Raw genomic sequence first — 22,556 nt, forward strand, 5'->3', positions numbered from 1 at the left:
TCTGCATCCTGCTGGACTGACTCAGAGCAAAGACATCTGACATTGCGGATAATCGCACCCAAGCCAGAAGTGACCTCGTGTTTGAACGCAGCGCCGCCTGCCCTCCTGCATTGCCTCCCCGCTCCGCGCGGGGGCGCTGCCGGGACCGGGGCGCGCCGTGCCGTGCCGTCCTGTGCCGCTCCCGCCCCGAGGGGCGGCGCGGGGTGATGACGTCAGCCATGGTGCGAGGCACTGATTGAGGCGGCCGGCGCGGCGCGGCGCGGCTCGGCACAGCGCGGGGCCTTGCGGGCGGCGGGGCCCGGCCGGGCAGCATGTCGGGACCGAGCGCCGTGTCGGATCCCCAGCACCCGGCGCGGCTGCTGCGGGCCCTCAGCTCCTTCCGAGAGGAGAGCCGCTTCTGCGACGCGCACCTGGTGCTGGAGGGCGAGGAGATCCCGGTGCAGAAGAACATCCTGGCGGCCGCCAGCCCCTACATCAGGTGCGGCGGGGCCGGGCTCGCCCTGAGGCCGCGCTGTCCCGGGGCGGTTATGTAACGGGGGTGCGTGCGGCTGAGGGCGCGGGGCGTCCCGGCCGCGGGCTCTGAGCTGCAGCCGCCGCTGTGGGCCGCCGCGCTGCCTGCCCGTCCGCTGCGCCCGGGGCCCGGGCAGCTCCTGCCGGTGCGGCTCCGAGCTGCTGCGGCTGGGCCTGTTGGGGCGCGGGGTACGGCCCCTCGTCCGCGCCTGCCTGCCTGCAGGGTTGGCGTGGAACATGGGCCGGGCGGCGGTGGGCTGGCCGCTGGCTGCTGGCTGCTTCCTCATCACACAGCGCGCTTCGTGTCTCTATTTCTGTACGCTCTCGGGCAGCGTGGTGTTTTGTAGTACAGCCTCAGCGTTTTCAAGCATGAAAACGAAGTAAAAACAAACGGAGTGTGGAGTTGATGATTAACTTTTAAATGGATGTTGATTCAAAGGAGCAGTTCTCCTGGCCTGTAGCGATGGGCAGGCGGGGCTGAGACCGGGACTTTGGGTGCCATAAAACTCAGGGAGATGGAAGTGCAGGAAAAGGAACCCTCAGAACAGACCCTGAGGTGCTTTTGTACCCAGAGTCAGCTGTGGAAGGCTGCACTGAAAGGCAAATCAAAGTAAGGGTGAGCTGTCAATCAGATACTCTTCAAATGCCTGAATCCTTCTTTGGTTGTTGTTCATTAGTCTATATATGACCCCATGCCATATCCAAAATCAAGATTGGAAGGCTTGCTTTAGGTGAAAGATGCTGTATTCTTAGAAAAGCTGCTGTTCTGCTGTAACAGCGGTACAGACGTACACGAAATGTGCGAATGTTGTTGCAAAACCTCTGTAGTTCAAAGGTACTATAAGCTGTTCTATAGAAGGGTACCTTTTCCCGACGTTCATCTCAATGTATTGCATTCTGTTCTTGATCTCTGACAGACGTGCTGGGAAGCACAAGTTAGGTGTTTGCGGGGAGTCCTGGAATTAGACAGAGCTGCATTAGCACCAACAGAACCCGCACTCGTTGGAGTTGTGGGTATTTTTGTAACTTGGGATTGCTCGGGCTCGTATCCATAAAGGAACTCATTAACTTTGTGGAAAGTAGGTTACCTGCATTAATGTATAAATATGATGTAGTGTTGGTCATTTTTGTTTCTTTTGGTTTTCTTTGAGCTTACTCATCTTTTCTCCTTGGGCTTACAAGATGTGAGAATACATGCACCTAATTCGGTAGCACGTTAAGAAACGTGTTTGCCTTACCTGCCTTTGCAAAAGCACATTTTTACCTGTGATGCTTGTCTCTCCTCAGCACTGTGGGATCCCTTTCTTACTCCAGCTGGTCTTCATTTTGGGTAGAATGGGTCAGGTAGGGCACCAGCACTGCAGAACTGTGGTTCCAGCTGAAATGAACATCTCAGTGGCTCTGTCTGGTGATAAAATGCAGCTCCGGCCATACCCAAATTTCTGCAAGTCCTATTTATTCTGAGTGTTTTCAAAATGATTGATTTATGTTTCTATATAAAGAGTTACCAGGAGACGCAAGAATTCAATGTCATGTTATTTTAAAGCTGGCTTATTCCAAAGCATGCTTTGCTACCAGAGTCTGAAAGTCTCCAACTGGCAATTGATTTGAGTTACATTTATTCCAATGTGTAGCTCCAAAAATCCAATAACTAATTTCAGAAGAACATTTGGAAGAAAAACGAGTGGATACGTGGAACGTAGCAGTGGAAGTATTAGCTGGCACTGCCTTTCCTGGCTCTGTCATTATATATTGTGGCTGTGGGCAAGTTCAGAAACTTCGTATGGTTTGCATGAATGCTGAATTTAGGGTGTGAGCAGGAAAATAAGTAGGCATGGATGTTCTGAGGGGGTGGTTGGGTGTGAGCAGAGTCTGTGTGCTGAAGGATTTGTGTAGCCACAGAGAGAGGAGCGTTACCTGTTTTTGAGTTTTGCATGGAAGTTATTTGGCTGAGTGGTTATGAGTAGGACACTTATAAATTGCAGTGATGTGGTTTCCCTGTCGTTACTTGGCAGCTTGACTACCCATGCAGATCAGAAACGGCAGCTGGGAAGAGGCAAAAAGACGTGAAGACAAAGCAGAGACGCATGGAAGGCCTGCTGATGTTGTGGGTCCCATCTGCCTTCGTCCATTTGCTGGCCTCTGCAGGGGCAGGAAAAAGCACCAGCTTCAGGGATAAGCTGTCAGCCTTTGGGCCAATAAGGCTATGTGTTTGTGTGGTAGCTTGAGATCTTGCCCCAGCTGCTTAGTGCCAGGCTGCTTGTAGTCCTCTTATGGGCAGCAGGGCCTTGGGTGGCTGTGTGAATTCCTACAGGATGGACGTATTTGTGCAGCTTTATTTCATCCCTTAGCCTGCCCCGGAGCAAAACTTGACATTTAAAAAACAAACAAACAAAGCAGAAGTCTTCCTGCATATCTCTAACATCTCGTGGTATGTTCTGAGCCTGAGAAAAGGAGCGGTCCTAATGAAGAGTCCGCCATGGGGCAAAGCATGGCTTGGCTCATGGGTACTGCTCTGCTTCCCGGAGAGTGTTGGTTTGAGCCAGGATAGCTCTTGGATTTCTGTGCTGTAACAATCCAGCCACAGCTCTGCACTACTGCTTTTTTGTTTTATGCTTTTGTCCTGGCAATTGCTGTAACACACATTGCCCAAGACAGTTTCCTTTGGCTCAGTTTGTTTGATTTGAGAACCCAGAGTAAATTACACCAGCATAAGAGTGCTTTTGACAGAATAAACTGCTTACACTAGTGTGGTGTAAGTTGTAGCATTCATCCAGAACCCTTTTAATAGGGTAGGTTTGGTCCAAGTATTCCTGGTATCCTCAGCAGCAGATTTCTCATCCAAGCAGGTCTGCCATGAGCAGTTTGAGGCCGGCTGAAACTTGCAGCTCTCCTCCCTGTGTGTCAGGGCACACGGAGAGCAAAGGGGATGTAGGAACTCAAGTCTGTGAATGAGCTTCGCACTGTCACGCGGTGATCGCTCAGCTATCTCAATTAAGTGCTGTATTTAAGAAATTGGGATTTTTTTTTGTTGCTATCTCAGCGTGTCTCGTCTTTGGTTTTCACACATCTGTGTGAACAGATTGTAGATGGGTGTATGTACGCTATACTGTTCCTCAACATTTTTCTGGCTCGATAACAGAGCAGTAACCATACTTGTGTCTTTTTCCAGACATGCATAATATAACCAAAATAAAAATGTAAGGTGAAGTGCTGGTGCTTTACCTGTAGATCTGTTTTGATTGGATATAACATGACAGCGTTTCCACCTTCTGACCTGTGCTGTTCAGCCTTCTGACATCCCTAAAACAAGCACGCCTTGCGAGACCCTTCTGCAAGACCCTTCTATGACCCCCAAACCTCCACGGACTGCAGTGGAGCTGTGCTGTGACGTGTCCTCTGTTACCTGGCTCCTTTCTTCCCAGTGCCACCACTGATCCATTGGGGTTACCAGGAGGCAGCCACTAAAACTTCTTCCTTTGCAGAACAACACAAAGTGTGTGCCAGTGCCACTTGCTCCTGCTGCTTATTTCCTGATCCTTGTTTGGTTTTAACTGGCGTTTATGGGGACTCTTTGTAGTGTTTTAGCACTGTTCAGGACTAAGGCAAATGACAGCTGAAGCTGGCTGCTACTTTAGTGATGAGGACTCTGTTTTCTTAAGCTGTGCTTTAGCTGAATTGCTCTGTGCTTGTTGCAGGTTGAAGGCAGATGTCTGCCCGTCCCTCTCCGTCAGTCTGCTCCCCACTGCATGCAGAGTGCTGTTATAGTAAGTGCTTCTACAAGCAGGAGTTTCAAGCCATGCCATAGCCAAGCTTTCTTAGGAGTGATTTGTTTCTGTCGGTCTCCCGGGGATTTCAGAGGCTGCCCTGACAGTGTGAACTCTTGCAGTAAGGTAGGAACAGACTGTAACAGGTTTTCCTCCCAGACTTTTAAAGCTGTTTTGCAAATTATGCAACACTTCTTTCCAAATGGTACTAAAATGTTACTGGTGATGCTTTAGTGATACCTCAGTTGTAGAGCCTCTGCAACTTTGAGGAGCAGTGAATGAAAATTGTGGCTGCATCCAAAAATTCTTTATCTGGCACAGCCCAGAAGTGTCTAAGCATGAGTTGTGTTTGGATAAGGAGTTGAGGGGCAACAGTGATACAGGTATATTAAGAGCTTATGGTTTAAAAAGGGCTACGCCGGGCTTGAGTGGGGAGTTACTAATTACATTCCTGCTCCAACAAGCCCCTAAAGACAGCCTGGAGGGAGGAAGCAATAAGGCTCCTGCCCAGCTCAGAACAGGCAGGCAATGCAGCTGGGCTGCTGCTCCATGTCAGGCAAGGGAGGAGCATGAAATCAGAGCATCTTGTTTACAGAGGATGTAGAGGTGACACTTCATGGTCTCAGTATTGAAGAAGTGCAATTCAAGCACGTGTTTGGTTTGAGGGGAGGAGGTGTGGCAGAATGCAGCAGTTCAGGATGTCTGGGTCAGTTCCACTGCAGGTTGTATGTGCACTTGTGTTAATTGTGGCTTGCCCAAAGTTTTGTTGTTAACAGGGCTTTTTGTATTAACCATCCTTCTTTAAAGCATGCTTTGTGTGGAACAGGGCTGTTCTCATGATGCTCCTGTGCCTGAGGGAAAATCTGGAGCTGAGTCTGAATGCTTCTTGTGTTCTGTTTGCATTGATCTTAGCTACAAAGAGAGAAGGAACTTTTTCTTCTTGTCGGCTGACAGATAATGAAATGAGAAGTAACTAATAATTTTAAAGAGCTTTTCTTTTGTCTGTGTAGACCTTTTATGTCACACGTGTACAAAGCTTTCCTTCTCGATCCTGCTTCTGAGTGCAGTGCCACCTGTGTGTTTCCATGCTGAGTCTCCCCTATTTATCTGTTCATCCCAACAGTTCCATGCAAACAAACAAAATTGCTGCTGTGGACAGCTCTGAAACTATGTGCTGCCTATCAAGGAAATAGCTTTGTAATACCATGTAGTTAGTGGCTGGCTTATGTCCTTAGGCATGTTGCTTTTACGTCTCCTGAACGACTGTAAGCTGCCGACTACAATTCTTGCTATTCTTTATGAATGTAGTCCTTTGACTTGTAGACTCTTGGCCCCTTGTGCTGGCGAAGCCTTTACTTCACTTTTCTTTTTCCTCTTGGCTGTTGTTGCTTTTCATTGCAGCCTTGCAGACTGTGGTTTTCCAGCTTCTGGTGTTCTCCAGAGCTCCACTAGGATAAGTGGGTTTAAAAAACCCCACCTGAAAACATCAAGTTTTCTCAGCGAGTTCATTGGTGTTTTCCCAATAAGACTGTACTCAGAGATGTGTTTAGTTTATTAGAAGTACTTTTTAGTTTATCATAAGTACTTTATTAGAAGTGCAATGGTTTGAGTGTGGTACTGTTCTTGTTCCTCCTCATAAAAAAAAAAAAAAATAACAAGCTTAAAAGCAGAATTAATTTAAAGGAAAGCATTTTCTTTTCAACTAAGGTACAGTTCAGTTGTTGGTTTAAAGCTGTAGAAATGCCTTCCTTTGCTCTTCCAAGGAAGGCCTGGCTCCAGGCTGCTTCCTGTTTGGTAGAAACTTAGTTCTAGTGTTCAGCTGATGCTGAATGGAAGTCTCATGAGTCATCTGTTCAGTGGGTGGACTTGAGCACGCTCTGGAGTGCCGAAATGGTATGGATGTGACACTGAAGTAGCTGAGGAGAAGCCTTGCTGAGTGCTGTGTGGAGCTAGCCTGTTGCATGTTGAGGAATGGTGGTCAGATATTTCTTCCCACCTTTTAAAATGAACAAACGACCTATCTAAAACAATTGACACAGAAATACCACATTCTAGAGGTGTTTCTGTTGCAGGAAGTTATGTGATAGTCGTCTTCCTGTGAGGAGGTTGCAGCCAGGCCTGCTCTCCTCAGCTACGCGCCCCCGTGAGGCCTGGTTCTGCGAGGTGCTGGGGTGAGCCCACAAGCCAAGAGACCCTGCCTGGGGACTGTGCTAGCCAGGTGTGTGTTCTACTTAGGGCTAACCCGTGTGTTTGTGCAGGACGTGCTGGCGGAGGAGAGACTGCCAACTGAGATTGCAGCCTGGCTCTGGGTGAGCTCAGCACAGTCAGATGTTCAGGGTAAACAGGCGCTTGGTTGAGGGAAGCCCACCAGCTATGGGCACACACCCTGTGCTGCTGTTGAAGGAATCACTTTGTGTTTTGTTTCACTTTCTTCTTACAGAGGGAGGGGAAAAAAGCCTTAAGTTTTTGCCTGACTGAATTTTTCTCTCTGTTAGAAAGTTCAGGTTATGCCTCATTGTTCCCCTTTAAACCAAAGGAAGCAACTTGTGCAGATCTGTATGCTGGCTGAGCTGTTGGGTGGAATATTTTGCCTTGAGACCAGAAGTTGCAGTTACAGATGATCTTTAAAAGAAAGACGTAGCGAAGGCACAGCCAAAATGCACTGAGAGCTGGCACCCTTTCCAGGGCGTGGTGAAGACAGTCTTTTACGTGCACTGCTGAAGGCCAGGGCGCAACCTTCAGGAGAGCCTCTCATTTGGTTGTAAAGTGCCATGCTGGAGGAGGGCAGTGGGTGGAGTGAACTGCTGCATCATGTTGTTGTGTGTGACCTATTTAACGGTGTAATTATTAAGACTCTTTGCATGCAGAAAGATCAGCCTGGATGGCAGGAAAATGTTGCAGATAGAACTCTTCACACAGAGGGTGGTGACGCACTGAACAGGTTGCCCAAGGAGGCTGTGGGTGCCCCATCCCTGGAGGCGTTCAAGGCCAGGCTGGATGTGGCTCTAGGCAACCTGGTCTGGTGATTGGTGACGCTGCACATAGCAGGGAGGTTGAAAATAGGTGATCTTTGAGGTCCTTTTCAACTCAGGCCATTCTATGATAGAAGGGCAGGCCCGTGAGAAAGAATTGGCCAATGTAATGGTGAAGTTAAGCAGGGCTTGGTTAGATTTAACCCAGTAAGCTTGTAGTGTGAAGACTCAGCCAGCGTAAGGAAGAGACAAAATGTTTGCTGACATTGTTTGCACCGAAACCAGAATTTGAAAGTTTTTTCCTTACTGTTGAGGAACAGTGATATACTGAACTTGGCATTTTTGGTGCTCTCTGGTGTCCCATGGCCATCTCTTTCTGGCCTGGGATGCAGCTGTGTGTTTTGGGTTTGCTGCAAGTCTTTGCCAGAAATTCTTGTTAAGGATGCAGCTCCATTTGAAAATGCCTTCTTGAGAAGGTCACAGCACTAGTGCAGATAAAGGATGTGTCAGCAGAAACAGATTTTATTGTGCCTTGATTTGGAAGGATGGCCTTGTTACTTCAGTGCTGAAATAGAGTAGTGTCCATTGGCAGAGGCTGTGCAGTGTAGGCTGGCCCTTGTGGTTAATCTGGAGCTAAATCAGTAATTTGGAAAGGCAGCTTCTTTCAAAAAGAGGAGCATTTCCCTCTTGCCTCCTGGGATCTGGCTTCTCACAGCTGTGTAAGCAGCTCTGCAGAGCTGCGTTGTTAGCAGTGCGGTGATGTCCAAGTAGGCAAAAGTTTTGTTTGGTTTTAACCTCTTATTGCAAAGCACCAAAACCAAAGCAACTGCTTTGTTTCCCAATTTCCGATTGTTCTTCACTACAAATATCTTAAACCTACTTGAGTAACTGCAGTCTGGAGTTCTCTGTGGAGGCTGCATTGCTCTCATTTACCTTGTTTGTGTTATTGCTCACATCTCAAGAAGTGTTGGGATGTTTTTCCTCATTGTGCGTTATGCAGTGACATCTGAGATGACTCATTGGGATTGTGCTCCTGAAGTGACGTGGAAAAGCAGATTCTAAATTTGTCTATGACAGACATACAACATCAAGCACAGCACAGTGGCGCTTGTTTGTATGCATGGAGTCAAGCTGTTCAAAGCTGAATTAGGTGAGAAAATAAGGCTAAGAAATTCCCTTGCTTTGTTTACCCCAGCTCTGTGTGCATCTGGGCTGTGCTCTGTGCCATGGGGTTTTATATCCTTCCAAATCTGCATGGTCTAGTCTTTCATCTGAGCTGAGGAAGAATGGGGCAGCTATTTATGCAATGGTTTGGTAAATTAGAGTGCTTTTAAAGTCATCAGAAATGTTGTCCTTAGTAGGAAGCTCTCAATGCATGCATTAGAAGCAGCCATAGTGCGTCGCTGTCCGTTGTTGGTTTCCAGACTTCTTCCATGCAGATCATAGGAAGAGTGAATCACTATGGAAAAGAGCATGCTGGCAGGGAAAGCAAACATTCTTCCTGGCATACTGACAGACTGGAAACCTTTGCTCAAGCGTGGTTTGGAACTTCTCTTCTGGATTGAAATTTGATGGAGAGCCAGTGTTATATGTTTTGCATGCTGCTGTCTGCTCTCCACCTGAGCTGGGAACAAACGTCTTTGGAAACTTTCTGGTTCTGAGAGCTGGATGTGCTATGACCAGGGCACCCGTGCTCTGTTTTTGCTGGTGAGGAGTGGGTGCAGGTGGTGCAAGAGGAGGCATGTCCCCATTCCTTCCTCTTACATACCCCCTGCCTTCCTTCTCCTCTTTCAGTTTTCTCTGAACTGCTACACTCAGTTTTCTGTCTTAGCCTTTTCCAGCCCTAAGCCCTGCTATAAACCATCCAGCTGCTGTTTGGGAGTGGTTCTTGTGTCATGGCTCAGACACCTTTGTGCCAAAACAGAGAGCCTAGTAGTTCATTAGCTAGCAAATTAAGGCTCTGAGACAGATGGATAACTACTGCTTCTCAGATGATAGGAGCAAAGCGTCGTCTGAAACTGAGTGGGATGCATTTGCATGCTGTATTTGTCTGCATACAAGAGTCTGTAACTGTACGACTTCTCCGTGTGCTCTCAAGTTTATTTTCTCTGCTCTGTTTGTGTTTTGAGCAAGCATCTGCGATTGGTTTGCTTCTTTTCAGATTAACAACTGTCGTGCCCTGAAGAATTACACAGGAAATAGAACACAGAGCCTGATAAGACCCCAAAGCTCTGGGCAGTGCTTCCTTGTTACTAGGAGGTGTCAGTGTAAAGTCCGTGCAATGAGGTGATTTAGCTTGGGTGTGGGCTGGCGATGCTGAGATGAAAGTTAGTGATAAGCAGTGCTAGTCCTTTCCCTAATCTTCCCATTAGTGCTGCTATGCAATGTGTTTATGTGCTTGCACTCAGTTTAAAACACACAATGCATTGGCTGCCCAGTTTGGTGCGGGTCCATAGTTGTTACCCATAGGTGCCTGGTGTGGAATGGATCCCATCTGGCTGCTGTTCTTGGAAAGATGTCAGGCACTATTAATGTAGATCTGTTTAGTGTTAATGAACAAAAATGCCATTTCATCCCAGGAAACAAGGTACAGCTTTCATTATCAAACAAGAAACCCCAAACTCAAGTGTAACCAACATACATAACATTGAGGTGATTTGGATAGACTTGAAAATCTGTGTATAGAAACTTAATCCTGGAATTGGGAATGGATGTTTGTGTGTGTGCATGTGTTCCTTCCTTCATTTGGAGCTTGTAGGTATGGGAAATGCCCGTTCCCCGTGAGCAGGATGGGATGGGTTGGGATACAAGTTGCACAGCGTTGGTTGAGCCCTACATTTGCTCTAGAAGTTTTTAGCTGACAGTTCACAGATCAGTGTCTGCTCTTTCAACATGGTCAGGAATCACGTGGGCCATTTACAGAAGGTGTTTAATTTTCCTAATCTCATTCCAGGAGTTAGGAAATAAGCAATTTGCTAATCCAAATTATGTTGTTGTTCTGTGCTAGGTGCTACACAAACACAGAGCAAAGCAGCTCAGTGTCAGTGCTGTTGCAGTGATGTGCATGAATTAGAGCAGTTATTTCTGACAGAGTTCTGCTCACAGCTTAGAAGAGTGAAGAGTGAAGACAAGGCAGCAGATATGGTTAAGCTGAAGGCTAAAATTGCCATCCTTATTTGCACTTCAGAATAACTCTTTATAGACTCAGATTTTATTTGATGTGAGTTGTATGTTTTGAGAAAATGGTTTATTCTGAGCGTAAGTGAAGCATAATCTGGCCCTTGGCTAGGTCATATCTGCTTAGAGTGAGTGTGTATAACAGAAGACAGTGACAATTTAAGGCATTTTCCAATTCTCCTGTGTTCTATTCAAAAGCACATCCAGACTTCCTGGGATTTTTAGAGAAACTGCTCACCAGTGATGTGTCTGCTGATATAGATGAATATTTACAGCTTGACTGAGCAGAACATGGTCTGTTTCCTAGAACTGTGAGCACACAGTGCAGTTAGAGCCAGTCGTAACATTGGGCTGATAACATCATAAACCAGACAGAGTGGTGGTGATGTGCTGCTGGAGTACATTCGGTCACATAGGCTCATTCCAGTGTGTTTTTTTGGGAAAGCAATGGGGGCTGTCTCTTAGTTCGTTTCACCTTTACCAAAGCAAATTCTTGTTTCATCTGTCAACAGAAGTGCCCTTCTGTTTGAAGCTTAGAGTGATGTTTGTGAATGCTTGGGATGAATAAGCCAGGAGAAAATTGCTTTGGTTCTCCAATGCCATAAGTAGTTTCCAAGGCTCACCTGCTTGTTCTGTCTGCACATGTGATAAGCAGTACTAGAGACCATGCATATAGTCTCTTTTTGCCAATTTTCAGATTATATTGTAAGGTTTTACCACTTCTGTTCTAGCAAATGTGATCTACAGCTTGTCTGCTGTCACTTTTCTTTAGAAAGAAATGCTGTGCCCATCTTGTGAGTGCTTCTTATTTATTGATTCATCTTCCTTTCTTCTCTTAGAACGAAGTTGAATTATAATCCTCCAAAGGATGATGGCTCAACGTACAAGATTGAACTTGAAGGGATATCTGTTGATATCATGAAAGAGATACTAGATTACATCTTCAGTGGGCAGGTATGGTATTAAGAAGAACTAGATGGAAATGGAATTGTTTGACAAAACAACCTGGGTTTTAACATTACTATACTGAAAGACAGATCCTTCGGGAATCACACTTTAAAGATTAGTGATGAAGCAGCTGCAGAGTAGTACATCTCACATGGTCTCTGCCCGTGAAATAGAGGCAGCAAGTTCTGCAGGGAGTTCTCTCTTGTCACACCGTGAGGGAGGACTATGAAAAATGCCATTCTGAATACGTGTATTAAACTGTTCACTGTTTAGTAACCTGCTTTAAAACAGGAATACTTTCACTACCAGAAAATAAAACTGGATTGACAGCAGTGGAGGCTGAGACCCCCATCACTGACCCCATGTATTAAAGTACTGCAGGCATTCTCATGTCCGGTTCTCTGGCCTCCTGCTGGCCATGTGCTCACTGTGTCTTTATTCCAGTAGTTTAGCAGGAACCAGTGTGTGCAGTTCATTCAGAACCAGAGTGTGACTGCTGAACTACTTAAGCTTTAGGCAAAAGCAAAGAAGCAGATATGTCCTGAGATTCTTTTCTGGATGTGCTTTTTTTTTTTTAAAAAGATTATTAATTTATTGCAGAAAAATTCATTGTAGGCTCTCAGGTGAGAGTAGCAATTTCGTGGTTCCCTTGGGTGCAAAATCCTGCTTTGACACCTTCTGTCAAGCCAGTCCCTTCCCATTCCTTTGTTAATTTATAAACGTGTAGTAGTTGTATTGATTTCTCATAATTTTTTGCAATGCTGTTAATATTCCATTTCCTGGCCGCTGAGAATGATTGTAGTGAATATGGACATGTCATGAAGCAAATGGGTGATGGTAGCGATAACTTCTAAATTAATTCTTGCAGATCAGGCTAAATGAAGAAACTATCCAAGATGTGGTACAGGCAGCTGATCTCCTGCTGCTTACAGACTTAAAAACTCTCTGCTGTGAGTTTTTAGAAGGTTGCATAGCTGCTGAGAACTGTATTGGTATTCGGGACTTTGCACTGCACTATTGTTTGCATCATGTTCACTACCTTGCCTCAGAGTATCTGGAAACTCATTTTCGAGATGTCAGCAGCACAGAGGAATTCTTGGAACTGACTCCTCAAAAACTGAAAGAAGTGCTGTCGATGGAAAAGCTCAATGTTGGAAATGAAAGATACGTCTTTGAAGCAGTGATTAGGTGGATTTCTCATGATTCAGAATCGAGAAAGGTCAGGATACTAAAAGGTTTATTTCTTGAATGTGACTTAAATCAGTATGCTTATTCTAATGGGTGGGAACTTCAAATAGAATCGTAGAGTCGTTTAGGTTGGAAAAAACTCGTGTGATCATCGAGTTTGGCCATCATGTCACACTACCAAGTCTACCACTGAAACTGTGCCCCCGAGCTTGATGTCCACATGACCCTGAAATACCTTCAGGGCTGGGGATGCCACCACCTCCTGGGGCAGCCCACTCCGATGCCTAACCACTCCTTTCATAAGAAATTCCTCCTAACATCCAATCTAAACCTCCCTCTGCACAACCTCAGGTAGTTTCCTCTTGTCTTGCCTCTTGACTCCTCTTTGCTGCAGCCTCCTTTCAAGTAGTTGTAGAGAGCAATGGGTTCTCCCCTCAGCCTCCTCTTCTCCAGACTAAACAATCCCTGCTCCCTCAGCTGCTCCTTGTATATCTTGTTTTCTAGGAACGTTATTTTCAGGGCTAATCTAATTTTTATAGAGTTGAATTTTGCCAGGAATGCAGACCGTGTGATTGTAGTAAAAGGGTGAAAGAAAGCTCTGTTGATGATGATATATTATTTCCTGTCTTTATTATTTAGTAGGCATTAAGAAGAAAAAAGAAACCCTTTGACACTTAATGATAGAATGTTGATCTCAGAGAGAGAAAGCAAGTAGTGCATTTGTAGTGAAACTTCAAAGAATTCTTAATAACATTGCAGTGGATTTTGTTACTACTTCCAAATATCAGAAATGCTCTTTAAAATTTTTGTTAATCTGTGTGTGAATGCCTTAGTGTCATTCCATGGAGCCTGGGGGATGTTGAGTTGGTCTCTTTCTCTAGGTTCACATGAAGGATGTCATGTCAGCAGTGTGGGTTTCAGGCTTAGATGCGGCGTATTTACGTGAGCAGATGATGAGCGAACCGCTGGTACGGGAGATTGTTAAAGAGTGCAACAATATCCCACTCACACCACCTCAGCAGGGAGAGGCCATGCTGGCCTCCTTCAAGCCCCGTGGCTACTCGGAGTGCATCGTGACTGTCGGTGGAGAAGAAAGAGTGTAAGTATTGAGTGGCACTGCAGGTTGATACGAGTGGTCAAATAGAAGCATCTAGGTGGAGCATCTGAGAATGCAGCGTAGCGTCAGTATTTGCACCTCAGTGTGCTTGTTACCCTATCATTTGAACTTATGCAGGTAAATACAATGTGAATGAGGTGTGTCTGCTTTTTATGTCTCCGGTGTGTAGAAAACTAAACTTACATTTGGTTTGGAGATTTTCTCCTTATCAGGGAAGTGCTGTAATTTATGAATGTACGTGTGGACAACATAGCTTTAGACACAAGTAGTTAATGGTGAACTTGTAAAACTGTGTTTTGGTTTTGTTTGTTCCCCACCTTGTGTTCAGATCCCGGAAACCAACCTCAGTGATGCGGTGTATGTGTCCTCTTTATGATCCCAATAGACAGCTCTGGATTGAACTTGCTCCTATGAGTATTCCAAGGATCAATCATGGAGTATTGTCAGCAGGTAAAGGGGAACTTTGTTTTTGTAAAGGCAGTGTTATGGAAACTTACCAGTGCCTCAAAATATGAGATACAGTTCATATATGTCTTTTCTTTAAGATTACATTGCACTGGGCTTATTTCATGCTTCCCCTTTGTCTGCCCAAAACATCACTTTATTCTGTGAAAATCCCTGTCCTATGAGTGTCTTACAGTCACTATTCCCACAGTATATGTGGGAATCTGCTCATCTGTTTCTCCAGGAGTATTTTGTGTTTTAAGTGAATAGTTGCTGCATCACTGAATATGTTGAAAAGTATCTGCAGTGGTGGCCTTGAGTATGGGTATGAACATGTGCTTTACTTCTTCCAGTCCAGAGTGTGTCCTGTGGCTGATCTGAAACTCTCAGCAAAGTGTAGGATACAGCTCACCAGTCTTGTTGCCTTGCTCAGTGTACACGAGTCCTGTTTTTAAGATCACATTGCATTTTGTTTTACAGAAGGATTTTTATTTGTGCTCGGTGGTCAGGATGAAAACAAGGGAACGCTGAGCTCTGGAGAGAAATACGACCCAGACACCAATTCCTGGAGTTCCTTGCCACCAATGAATGAGGCAAGATCATTGTTTAACTGTTGGAGTTGATTTTTTTTTTCTACTTTGGCAAAACCTTCAGTTGCTTCTGCAAAATTATATTCTGAATCTCCAATCATTTGCATCTTATGCATTCAGAGTCACGCTAGGGATTGCTTTCTGCTTATTCCCTGTTGTTACCTGTAGCCTGTTAATGGTTGCAGGAGCGGCAAACACAAACTGTTAATGAAGAGTTTGCTGTAAAGTTGAACTTTAGGAATTCCTTGCTGTCAAGGGCCTGTACTTGAGCTCAAAGGAAATCCACGTTTGTAGTTGTGATGCATTGTGAGAGTAGAGACATGGAAAGCAACAGCTTCGTTTTGGAGACCACTGCTGTGCAAACTGAAATATGGCCAACCTGTTCTTAGATTTCAGCAGGGTCGCTTTTGCTTTTGCTGCTCTGTGTTTTTTTTTTCTTTGAATACCCTTTATATTCTTTAATTGGAGAATAGAATAATCTTATTTGTGAGATTCAGACTTCATTGTATTAAAAATAATAGAAAAACCCCTGTAGTAATTGACACAGTATCATTTTGCTGACAGACAGGAGAGAAGATTGTATTGACTGTTCACAGTTAGCAGTTACGTTTTACAGTGCTAACCTCACTGATATTCCCTAGGCACGACATAATTTTGGTGTGGTGGAGATTGATGGAATTCTGTATATTCTGGGAGGTGAGGATGGTGAAAGGGAACTAATCTCTATGGAGACTTATGATATTTATAACCGTACCTGGACCAAGCAGCCAGACTTGACCATGGTTAGAAAGGTAAGAACTACGTTGTATATTACCACCTTCCTTGCTGTTGAACAGTTGCAGCCATCCTGTGTATTGTAAGGCTTTGTTTCAACTAGAAACTCTAACATGTGGCCAGGAAATGAGAGCACATCCCTTGTTTATTTATGTATTAGAATCATGACTGAAAACATTTACGCACAGTATACATAAGTGTACATAAGCATGTGTATAGTTAGTTTTGAGCTCTTGGTACAATGTGTTTGTGTGTAACTTATGTGTACTTTTCTTTTTTCTTTGAGATTGGCTGCTATGCAGCTATGAAGAAGAAAATCTATGCAATGGGTGGAGGCTCCTATGGAAAGCTCTTTGAGTCTGTTGAGTGTTACGACCCCAGGACTCAACAGTGGACGGCCATCTGTCCTCTGAAAGAGAGAAGGTGGGTGAAGATGGAGTGTGGAGGGAGAGGGATGGTTAGATTGCTGGAGTGTATTCAGTCTGAGCCCTCCAAAATAGTCACTAAAGCACCATTATTATTTTTGTTTGTTTTTGAATAAAGGAAGAGTTGACTGATGTCATCAGTGCTATATCAGTGTGTGTTTGTAACGTGTGGCCTTTTTAACACTGAGGTGCTGATGCTCTGATGAGTGGAAGTTGCCTTTCTTCTTTGGGTGAATCCATATATACTGCTGTTAGGAATCACTGCAGATTTTACTATGTCTTCCTGATCATGGTGGCCTGTAATTGTAATGCCAAGATGTGGCTGAGTAAAGAGAAGTATCCAGCCAATCAAAATGTTTCTGTAGAGATATGCTTAGCATGTCACAAGCAATACTATCCTGAAGCAAAATGAAGAATAGAAATTATAGTTCAATCGGAACTGCAACATTTTCTCTAGAGATAAATACATTACTGTAGTGGTAAATATACATACTTTTTTCATAAATACATGTTATATCTAAAAATACATGTAAAAAAAAAAGTTCAGAAGGATGAAATGTTTTGGTATATCTTCTGATGGTGTTTTTGTTTTTTTTTCCTTTTATTGGATTCTCAGGTTCGGGGCAGTGGCCTGTGGAGTTGCCTCTGAGCTTTATGTGTTTGGTGGGGTCAGGAGTCGTGATGACAGCCAAGCCAGCGAGATGGTGACGTGTAAATCTGAATTCTATCATGATGAATTTAAAAGGTAACTAATGGCAGCTATAAACCTAGGGAATACATACAGATCAGCAGTCACAGTTGGCTTTTGAAACGGTGTAGACTCTTGTCATAGAAAAATGCTGTGGGTGCTGTGCAGTCCACAGTTACTTCCAGACACTGTGCGTGGCTAATCTCATCTTGTTTGTTTTGAATCTGCTTCTGATGACTTCATTTGTTATCTCCTGGCTCTTGTTTTAGAATCCACTTCACTGCATGTGGTAACTTTAAAACATAGCTTACATTAGACTGGATTTTATGGATAGTTACTTTATGCTCCAGGTGTAATTGGGAAACTTTTGTACCTCCAGTGTTTTCTTCTTGCATTTAACTATAAATGGGATTTCTTTGCTTTTTTTTTTAATCAACCAAATTGAGATAAGACTCTGCTGTCAGATATCTCAGAGAGATATCTACTGTGGTAGAGATTACTAAATCTGTTACAAGATCATGTCTTTGAATGTGACCTGTATAAAAGCACATAAAAATCGTATAGCAGTGGGGAATTTATTATATAATTGTCTTCCAAGGTACAGAAGTAAAGAGACTTTAATCTCTGTATGAAATGGACTTTTTGTTGTTCTAAGTGATGTCCAAGTGAGCTCTAACCAAAAGAAGCTGGAGAGGAAACACACTTGAAGGTGGTTATGGGAAGCAGACAGATAAGAAGAGTTGCTGCTGATCCTCCCTGGTGCTTTCTGTTCCTTTGGGGGTATGGGGAAATGTTAAAAGCGAATAGAATAAGCCTTAGGGCAGGAGGGTTTGCAGAAGAACAATTCTGGAAATAAATGCTTTCCAACAAACTACCTCCTGTTTTTAGTTGATTTGACAGAAATGTTTCCAGACTGATGGTATTCTTCAGAAGGTGCTTTGTGGCTCACAATTCCTTACCAGTGACTGTAAACCTGTTTCACTGGTTGGTGCAGTTTGAGCACAGGTGAGTTGGTGCCACCTGCTGTCTGCAGCACAGGTACCTGCCAGGCAGTGTTTCTAATGCCTGCATTTCTCTGTTTTTCCTTAGTGGCATCCTAGGGAGTTACAGGATTCAGGTAAAGGTATAATACACTTCCAGTCACTTCAGCTCTTGATCTTGCACCCCACCTGTCATGTGAGTGCCACAAGGGCTGTGCTGGCACAAGGTGAGGTAGCAGTAGTCTGACTGTCCAGCTGCAGCTGGAGGCACCTGTAAGGAGTTACTCAGGTTGTCTCTTTGTCCTTCTGCCTTGCCAGTGCATGTCATCTGTTTTGGACATTCATCTTGATGTGGAGTTGTGTTAGGGCCCTAGGCAGCTCCCAGATGACCAGGGCAGTCACCAGCAGTGCTACCTTTGCAAGAAGTGCTTCTTTGCTCTCCTGTTTTGGGAGAGCCCGTTTTCACCCTCTGAAGCAAGAAGTGACGTTACGTACCAGCAGAGGGTGCTGTGATACCATGCTCTGTTACAGCATCAGCCAGCAGGGGCTGGCAGTTATCCCCAGGTCCAGACACAGTCACACTTTGCAGGGTGAGTGCCATCTGTCAGGGGCAGAGCAGGGCTTGAGGAGCCTGAGCTTAGGGACACTTCCTCCTTTTCCTTTGTGCATAGTTAATGTGATGCATACAGATACTGGTTCGTCATCTTAATGTTTTGCACTTACTACGGGTTATTAACTTATTATTGACAAGTACACATTTCTGCAGTAATAGTTTCTAAAACAAATAATGGTAATCAGTCTCCTTCAAACCAGTGGTGTCAGGGAGTCAGGAGGAAGGAAATACGCACCTCTGAACAGCCAAGAGCTTATTCATTTTCTAGTCACAATGAAGAAATAACACTGGAACTGTCTAATTAAACCTGAAATACCACATTGACTGTAGATGTATGATTGACAGAAGTCTAAAAGCATTAGGATAAAAGAGAAGGTCTGTGGAAAGGAGGTCTGTGTTTGCAAGGCTGTTTAGTGACAGTGAGCCAAGCACAGCATGTCGATTCCAGCTGTGTATCCAGAAGGGTTCTCTAGCCAAAACTCATAATGACTTTTTAGTAGTTGCATATTGTTATCTCATTCTTCCTAATGAAGCACATAGTTTTCTGGCTGGGTTTAATTAACTTCAGAACTCTATCACGTTTGCTTTCTTTCTGAGTGTGAAGCACTCCTGGTTCTGTGAGTTCAGCCCTCAGATATTGCTGGTTCACAGCTATGGGCAGCAATGGGCACATCTCATATATGTGTCATAGCTCTCATTACCTGTGAATAGAGAATGTAGCATCATGCTAGGAATCCCAGAGCCTGCGAGGAACTGAGTTACAAGTTTTGCTTAGCATATATGAATAAGCATATGTAGTTACGTGAGTGTATAAATCTGTTTTGGATTGGATAAAAGGACTGAGGCTTAGCTTTATTCTGATGGTAACTGAGTCCAAAATAATCCACAGTTCACAGCCTTTCAGAACTGTAGTTCTTAAGTACAATACAGACTCCTCTAAGGACTGGGAACATGCGGAGCTCTTGACCCTAGCAAAAAAATAAATAAACATTGAGAGTCCTGCTATACTGTGCTACATAAACAAGTAGTGAAATAAATGAAGTGAGATGGAACACTAACATAAACGTGAAATATAAACAGTAATTTATATTGTATTTGAAAAACTTCAGTAACTGAAATGTTTCAGTTAATAAATCCTTTGTCAGTTTGTCTTTAGACTCACAGGAGTGAGCACAGACAAGTAGAACACAATTGGAGTGCAGCTTTCTTGAGGCTGGAGATGCAGCTTTTAAAGGCGACGGGTTGAGCTTTGTGTACTGCACCCTTTCTTTTCAAATACTACTCAAAAGAGGAATGGATGTTTAAACACATGAAAGTGAGAGATGTGCAGTGGGTGCCAGAGCTGTGGGTGAGCCCTGCCCTTGGCTGTAGCCACTGGGGGGCTGTCAGTGCAGAATGGGTTTCTAAACCATTTTTGTTTTTGCTAGCTCCTGGTTCAGAGGAGCTATCTAAGTTTGCCATTCTTGGGGAATAATGGTATGGGGTGCTTGTTCTGAAGCAACAGTCCATTAACAGCTACTTAAAATATTGATTTTGCTAATGGGGCCTCATGGAAATAAGAATGTTTTCAGCAGTGTGTGAGTGTTAAACCAACTGTTTTTGTAACGGAGTACTTGGAAGGGTCCCCCATGCAGTATCCAGGAATCTCGTTATGCAGAAATGCTCATGGAGATGTAAGGAGAAATCTGACAGCACTGTCAGTCAGCTGCTTAAGAGGAACATAGAAGGGGTTTTCCTTCGTTCGTAGGCTTCCTTTCACAGCTGGTGTGAGCTTACAGTGACGTGTATGGAATACATGGGCTCTGTGTTCCGTCTCTGTGTGCTTCCCATTTGGAAATAAAAGTTACCACCCTGCTTATTACTTCCAGCAGTTCAGATGGATTTATGTCTGTATCACTTTAAGACAGAAAAAAAAGGATTCCTTCCCCTTTTAAAAGGTTTCAGTGGAAGCATATTTCAGTTTGATAGTAATTGTTTTTGTCTCTAGTTAGGCGCCGTCTCCTCCGCTGCTCTCGGGTTGGGTTTGAGGAGAGCCATCCTGGAGAAGCATGTGAGAGTTACGTTCCTGAGAGTGTTTTCACATTCCTTTTTTATGGTGTTTTTTCCATACTGTTCCAGCAGTAGGCACAGCCCACGTTGAGCTGGAGCTTCGTCAAGTGCTGATGAAATGTGACCCCTTGCCCTTCCTGTCTTTGTTCCTTCCTAGTTCTAACTGTGAAAACTGCTGTAAGCGTTCCTGAAAAGTTGTGGCTGTTCTTTTAAAGGACGTGTTGAGAAAGGCTGAGAGTGATTTTTCACGAGCAGCTGCAGATGCTTTGATTTCTTCTTTTTTTTTTTCTGAAGTGCAGCAGTAGGAGAGTGGTTGGGTCCCACACTTTCTTCATTTAAACTGGAACCTTGGGTTTCTACTGGAGCCAAGCAGCAGTGTTCATTTGATTGCTGAACTTGACGAGTAGCTAAACTAAGCCATCTAGTGTTGTGTTTTTCCTTCCCTTGACATAGTCCTGTATTTACCACTAAAACTCTTCCTCTTCCTCCCCCCTTCCTCTCCAACAAACCTACAGTCTTCCTCCTCCATTTCTCTGCCTTTTATGCACCTTCCTTAATTTGAGGTAACATGGCGCTGAAGATGAAAATCCTGAATCTGTCCCATTCCCACAGCCAAGGAAGGGAGCTACTGAACCTTGCTGAGAGGGGTTTTGTGGTGCAACAAAGCTACGGTGGTTCAGAAAAAGATTGCTTTCCTCTCATCATAGTTTGGTTGTTGTCCTCTTTGACAGCTGCAGAGGACATTCCCATGCTTTTTTCGTTCCCTTGCTTCTCCTAAAATCCTAATCATTCATTGTACAGCACAGACAAAGAATTGGAGGGAGAAGCTTTTGAAAGCCAGATTAAGGGATTAGCTATCCCGAGGCAAATGGGGTATAGCAGCATCTCCTTTGTGCCAGGAGGGAGGCTTCCTTCTCAATCATGAGTTAGGACTATACAGGATTTTCAGAGGTCAGCTGTGAGAATATTTCCGAACTTTTCCCTCAAATTAACCAGGCGTGGCATTGAAAATAGATGGGACTGTCTCAAAGGCTTATCAAACTTCCCTGTTCTCTGTAAATTATTTAATAATAAAAGATCCAGGAGCGGTCACTTAAAGCATCACTGGTTTGTATGTCTTCAGGGCCTGTAATAGTAACTGTCACAGCATCTGCTCAAGTGCAGTGGCAGAAATCTCTTTCAAAGCCATAGAGAGGGGACTGACAACTCCAGACAGAAGGGACATCCTTATGGGTCAACGTGGGTAATGAGTACATGCTCAGTTGGCTACCAAAGGCTTCAGCATGAAAAAGTGCATTTTGCTTGGTAGGAAGGTCAGGCTGATGTAGTGTTGAAATGTGATATCCTTAATGTGAACACAGGAGAGTTTTAAGATTATAGAAGGAGCTGGGAAGTGATTGAGAAGAGCCTGATGTGTGATGGAAAAGTTCTGTTTAAATTCCGAGAGGATGTTTCTGTCCCAAATCTCTTACAATTTTGAGTTCCAATCTTCTATGCCTTGTTTAAAACGAAGCACTGCCAAGTGCTGCATTCCTCTTACTGGGCAGGGGGATTCTTGTAGCTGATAAAGTGCAATTTAAGAAGTTGGGGGAATATACAGGGGAAGGCATTGCTTCATAACAAGCCCTTGCTATAAGACAAAGTCGCTTGAAGTTGTCTTTGTAGGGGAAATTGATTGTTGTAGCTGTTGCAGGAAAGGCTCTTATATATGATTGCTGTCTTCATAAGATTCCTGAATGTCTGTAAGAATTTGTTTCAGATCGGGTTATGGAGTGCAGCAATTCTGAAATAAAGTAACTTCAACATCAAGCATCAAAACTTACAAATAGCAGTACTGTGTGGGTTTCCCAGCGAGGAGGAGCCTTGAACTGGACAATGTGCCCAGCAGTTCTTAAATGAGAAGTCATTTGTGCACTCTGCTTTTGACCCAAGGATGGTGGTTGGAAAGAGAACCTGGATTTTTTTTTTTTATGTGCTAGATTAAAAAAATCACTTAGCAGTTCTTTGTTATTATTTTCTTACAGGTGGATTTATCTAAATGACCAGAATCTATGTATCCCAACTAGCTCTTCTTTTGTGTATGGAGCTGTGCCTATTGGAGCCAGCATTTACGTGATTGGAGATCTTGATACAGGTCAGACTTAGAACTAATAACTTCTATGGCTTATTTTCTTCTGGTGTGATTTTTTTTTTAATGTATACATTTAGATAAAGAACCTAGACCTTCAATTCTCTGTAATTTTAGATCATTGCATTGTTACTGTTGTCTTCAGGGAGTTAATGCTAGATGTTGAGAGTTTTATAGTGGGTTGTT

General features: G+C 44.1%; 1 protein-coding gene across 4 annotated transcripts in view; it reads left to right on the top strand.

The window, feature by feature from the left end:
* The first annotated feature begins 214 nt into the window (after window positions 1–214).
* Window positions 215–22,556, top strand: part of GAN (gigaxonin) — a 36,131-nt gene continuing 13,789 nt past the window's right edge. Inside the window, exons 1-11 of one of the 4 annotated variants that reach the window (XM_046899733.1) lie at window positions 215–478; window positions 4,209–4,277; window positions 11,266–11,380; window positions 12,243–12,593; window positions 13,444–13,661; window positions 14,008–14,129; window positions 14,604–14,716; window positions 15,355–15,504; window positions 15,774–15,910; window positions 16,529–16,657; window positions 22,267–22,376. In XM_046899733.1, coding sequence (XP_046755689.1) covers window positions 11,345–11,380; window positions 12,243–12,593; window positions 13,444–13,661; window positions 14,008–14,129; window positions 14,604–14,716; window positions 15,355–15,504; window positions 15,774–15,910; window positions 16,529–16,657; window positions 22,267–22,376 — 1,366 coding nt within the window. In that variant the 5' untranslated portion in view covers window positions 215–478; window positions 4,209–4,277; window positions 11,266–11,344. The other 3 variants (XM_428110.8, XM_040707171.2, XM_046899734.1) reach the window with 3 other exon arrangements.

Source organism: Gallus gallus, chromosome 11 (genome assembly GCF_016699485.2).
Source record: "Gallus gallus isolate bGalGal1 chromosome 11, bGalGal1.mat.broiler.GRCg7b, whole genome shotgun sequence".
NCBI classification, from domain to species: Eukaryota; Metazoa; Chordata; class Aves; order Galliformes; family Phasianidae; genus Gallus; species Gallus gallus.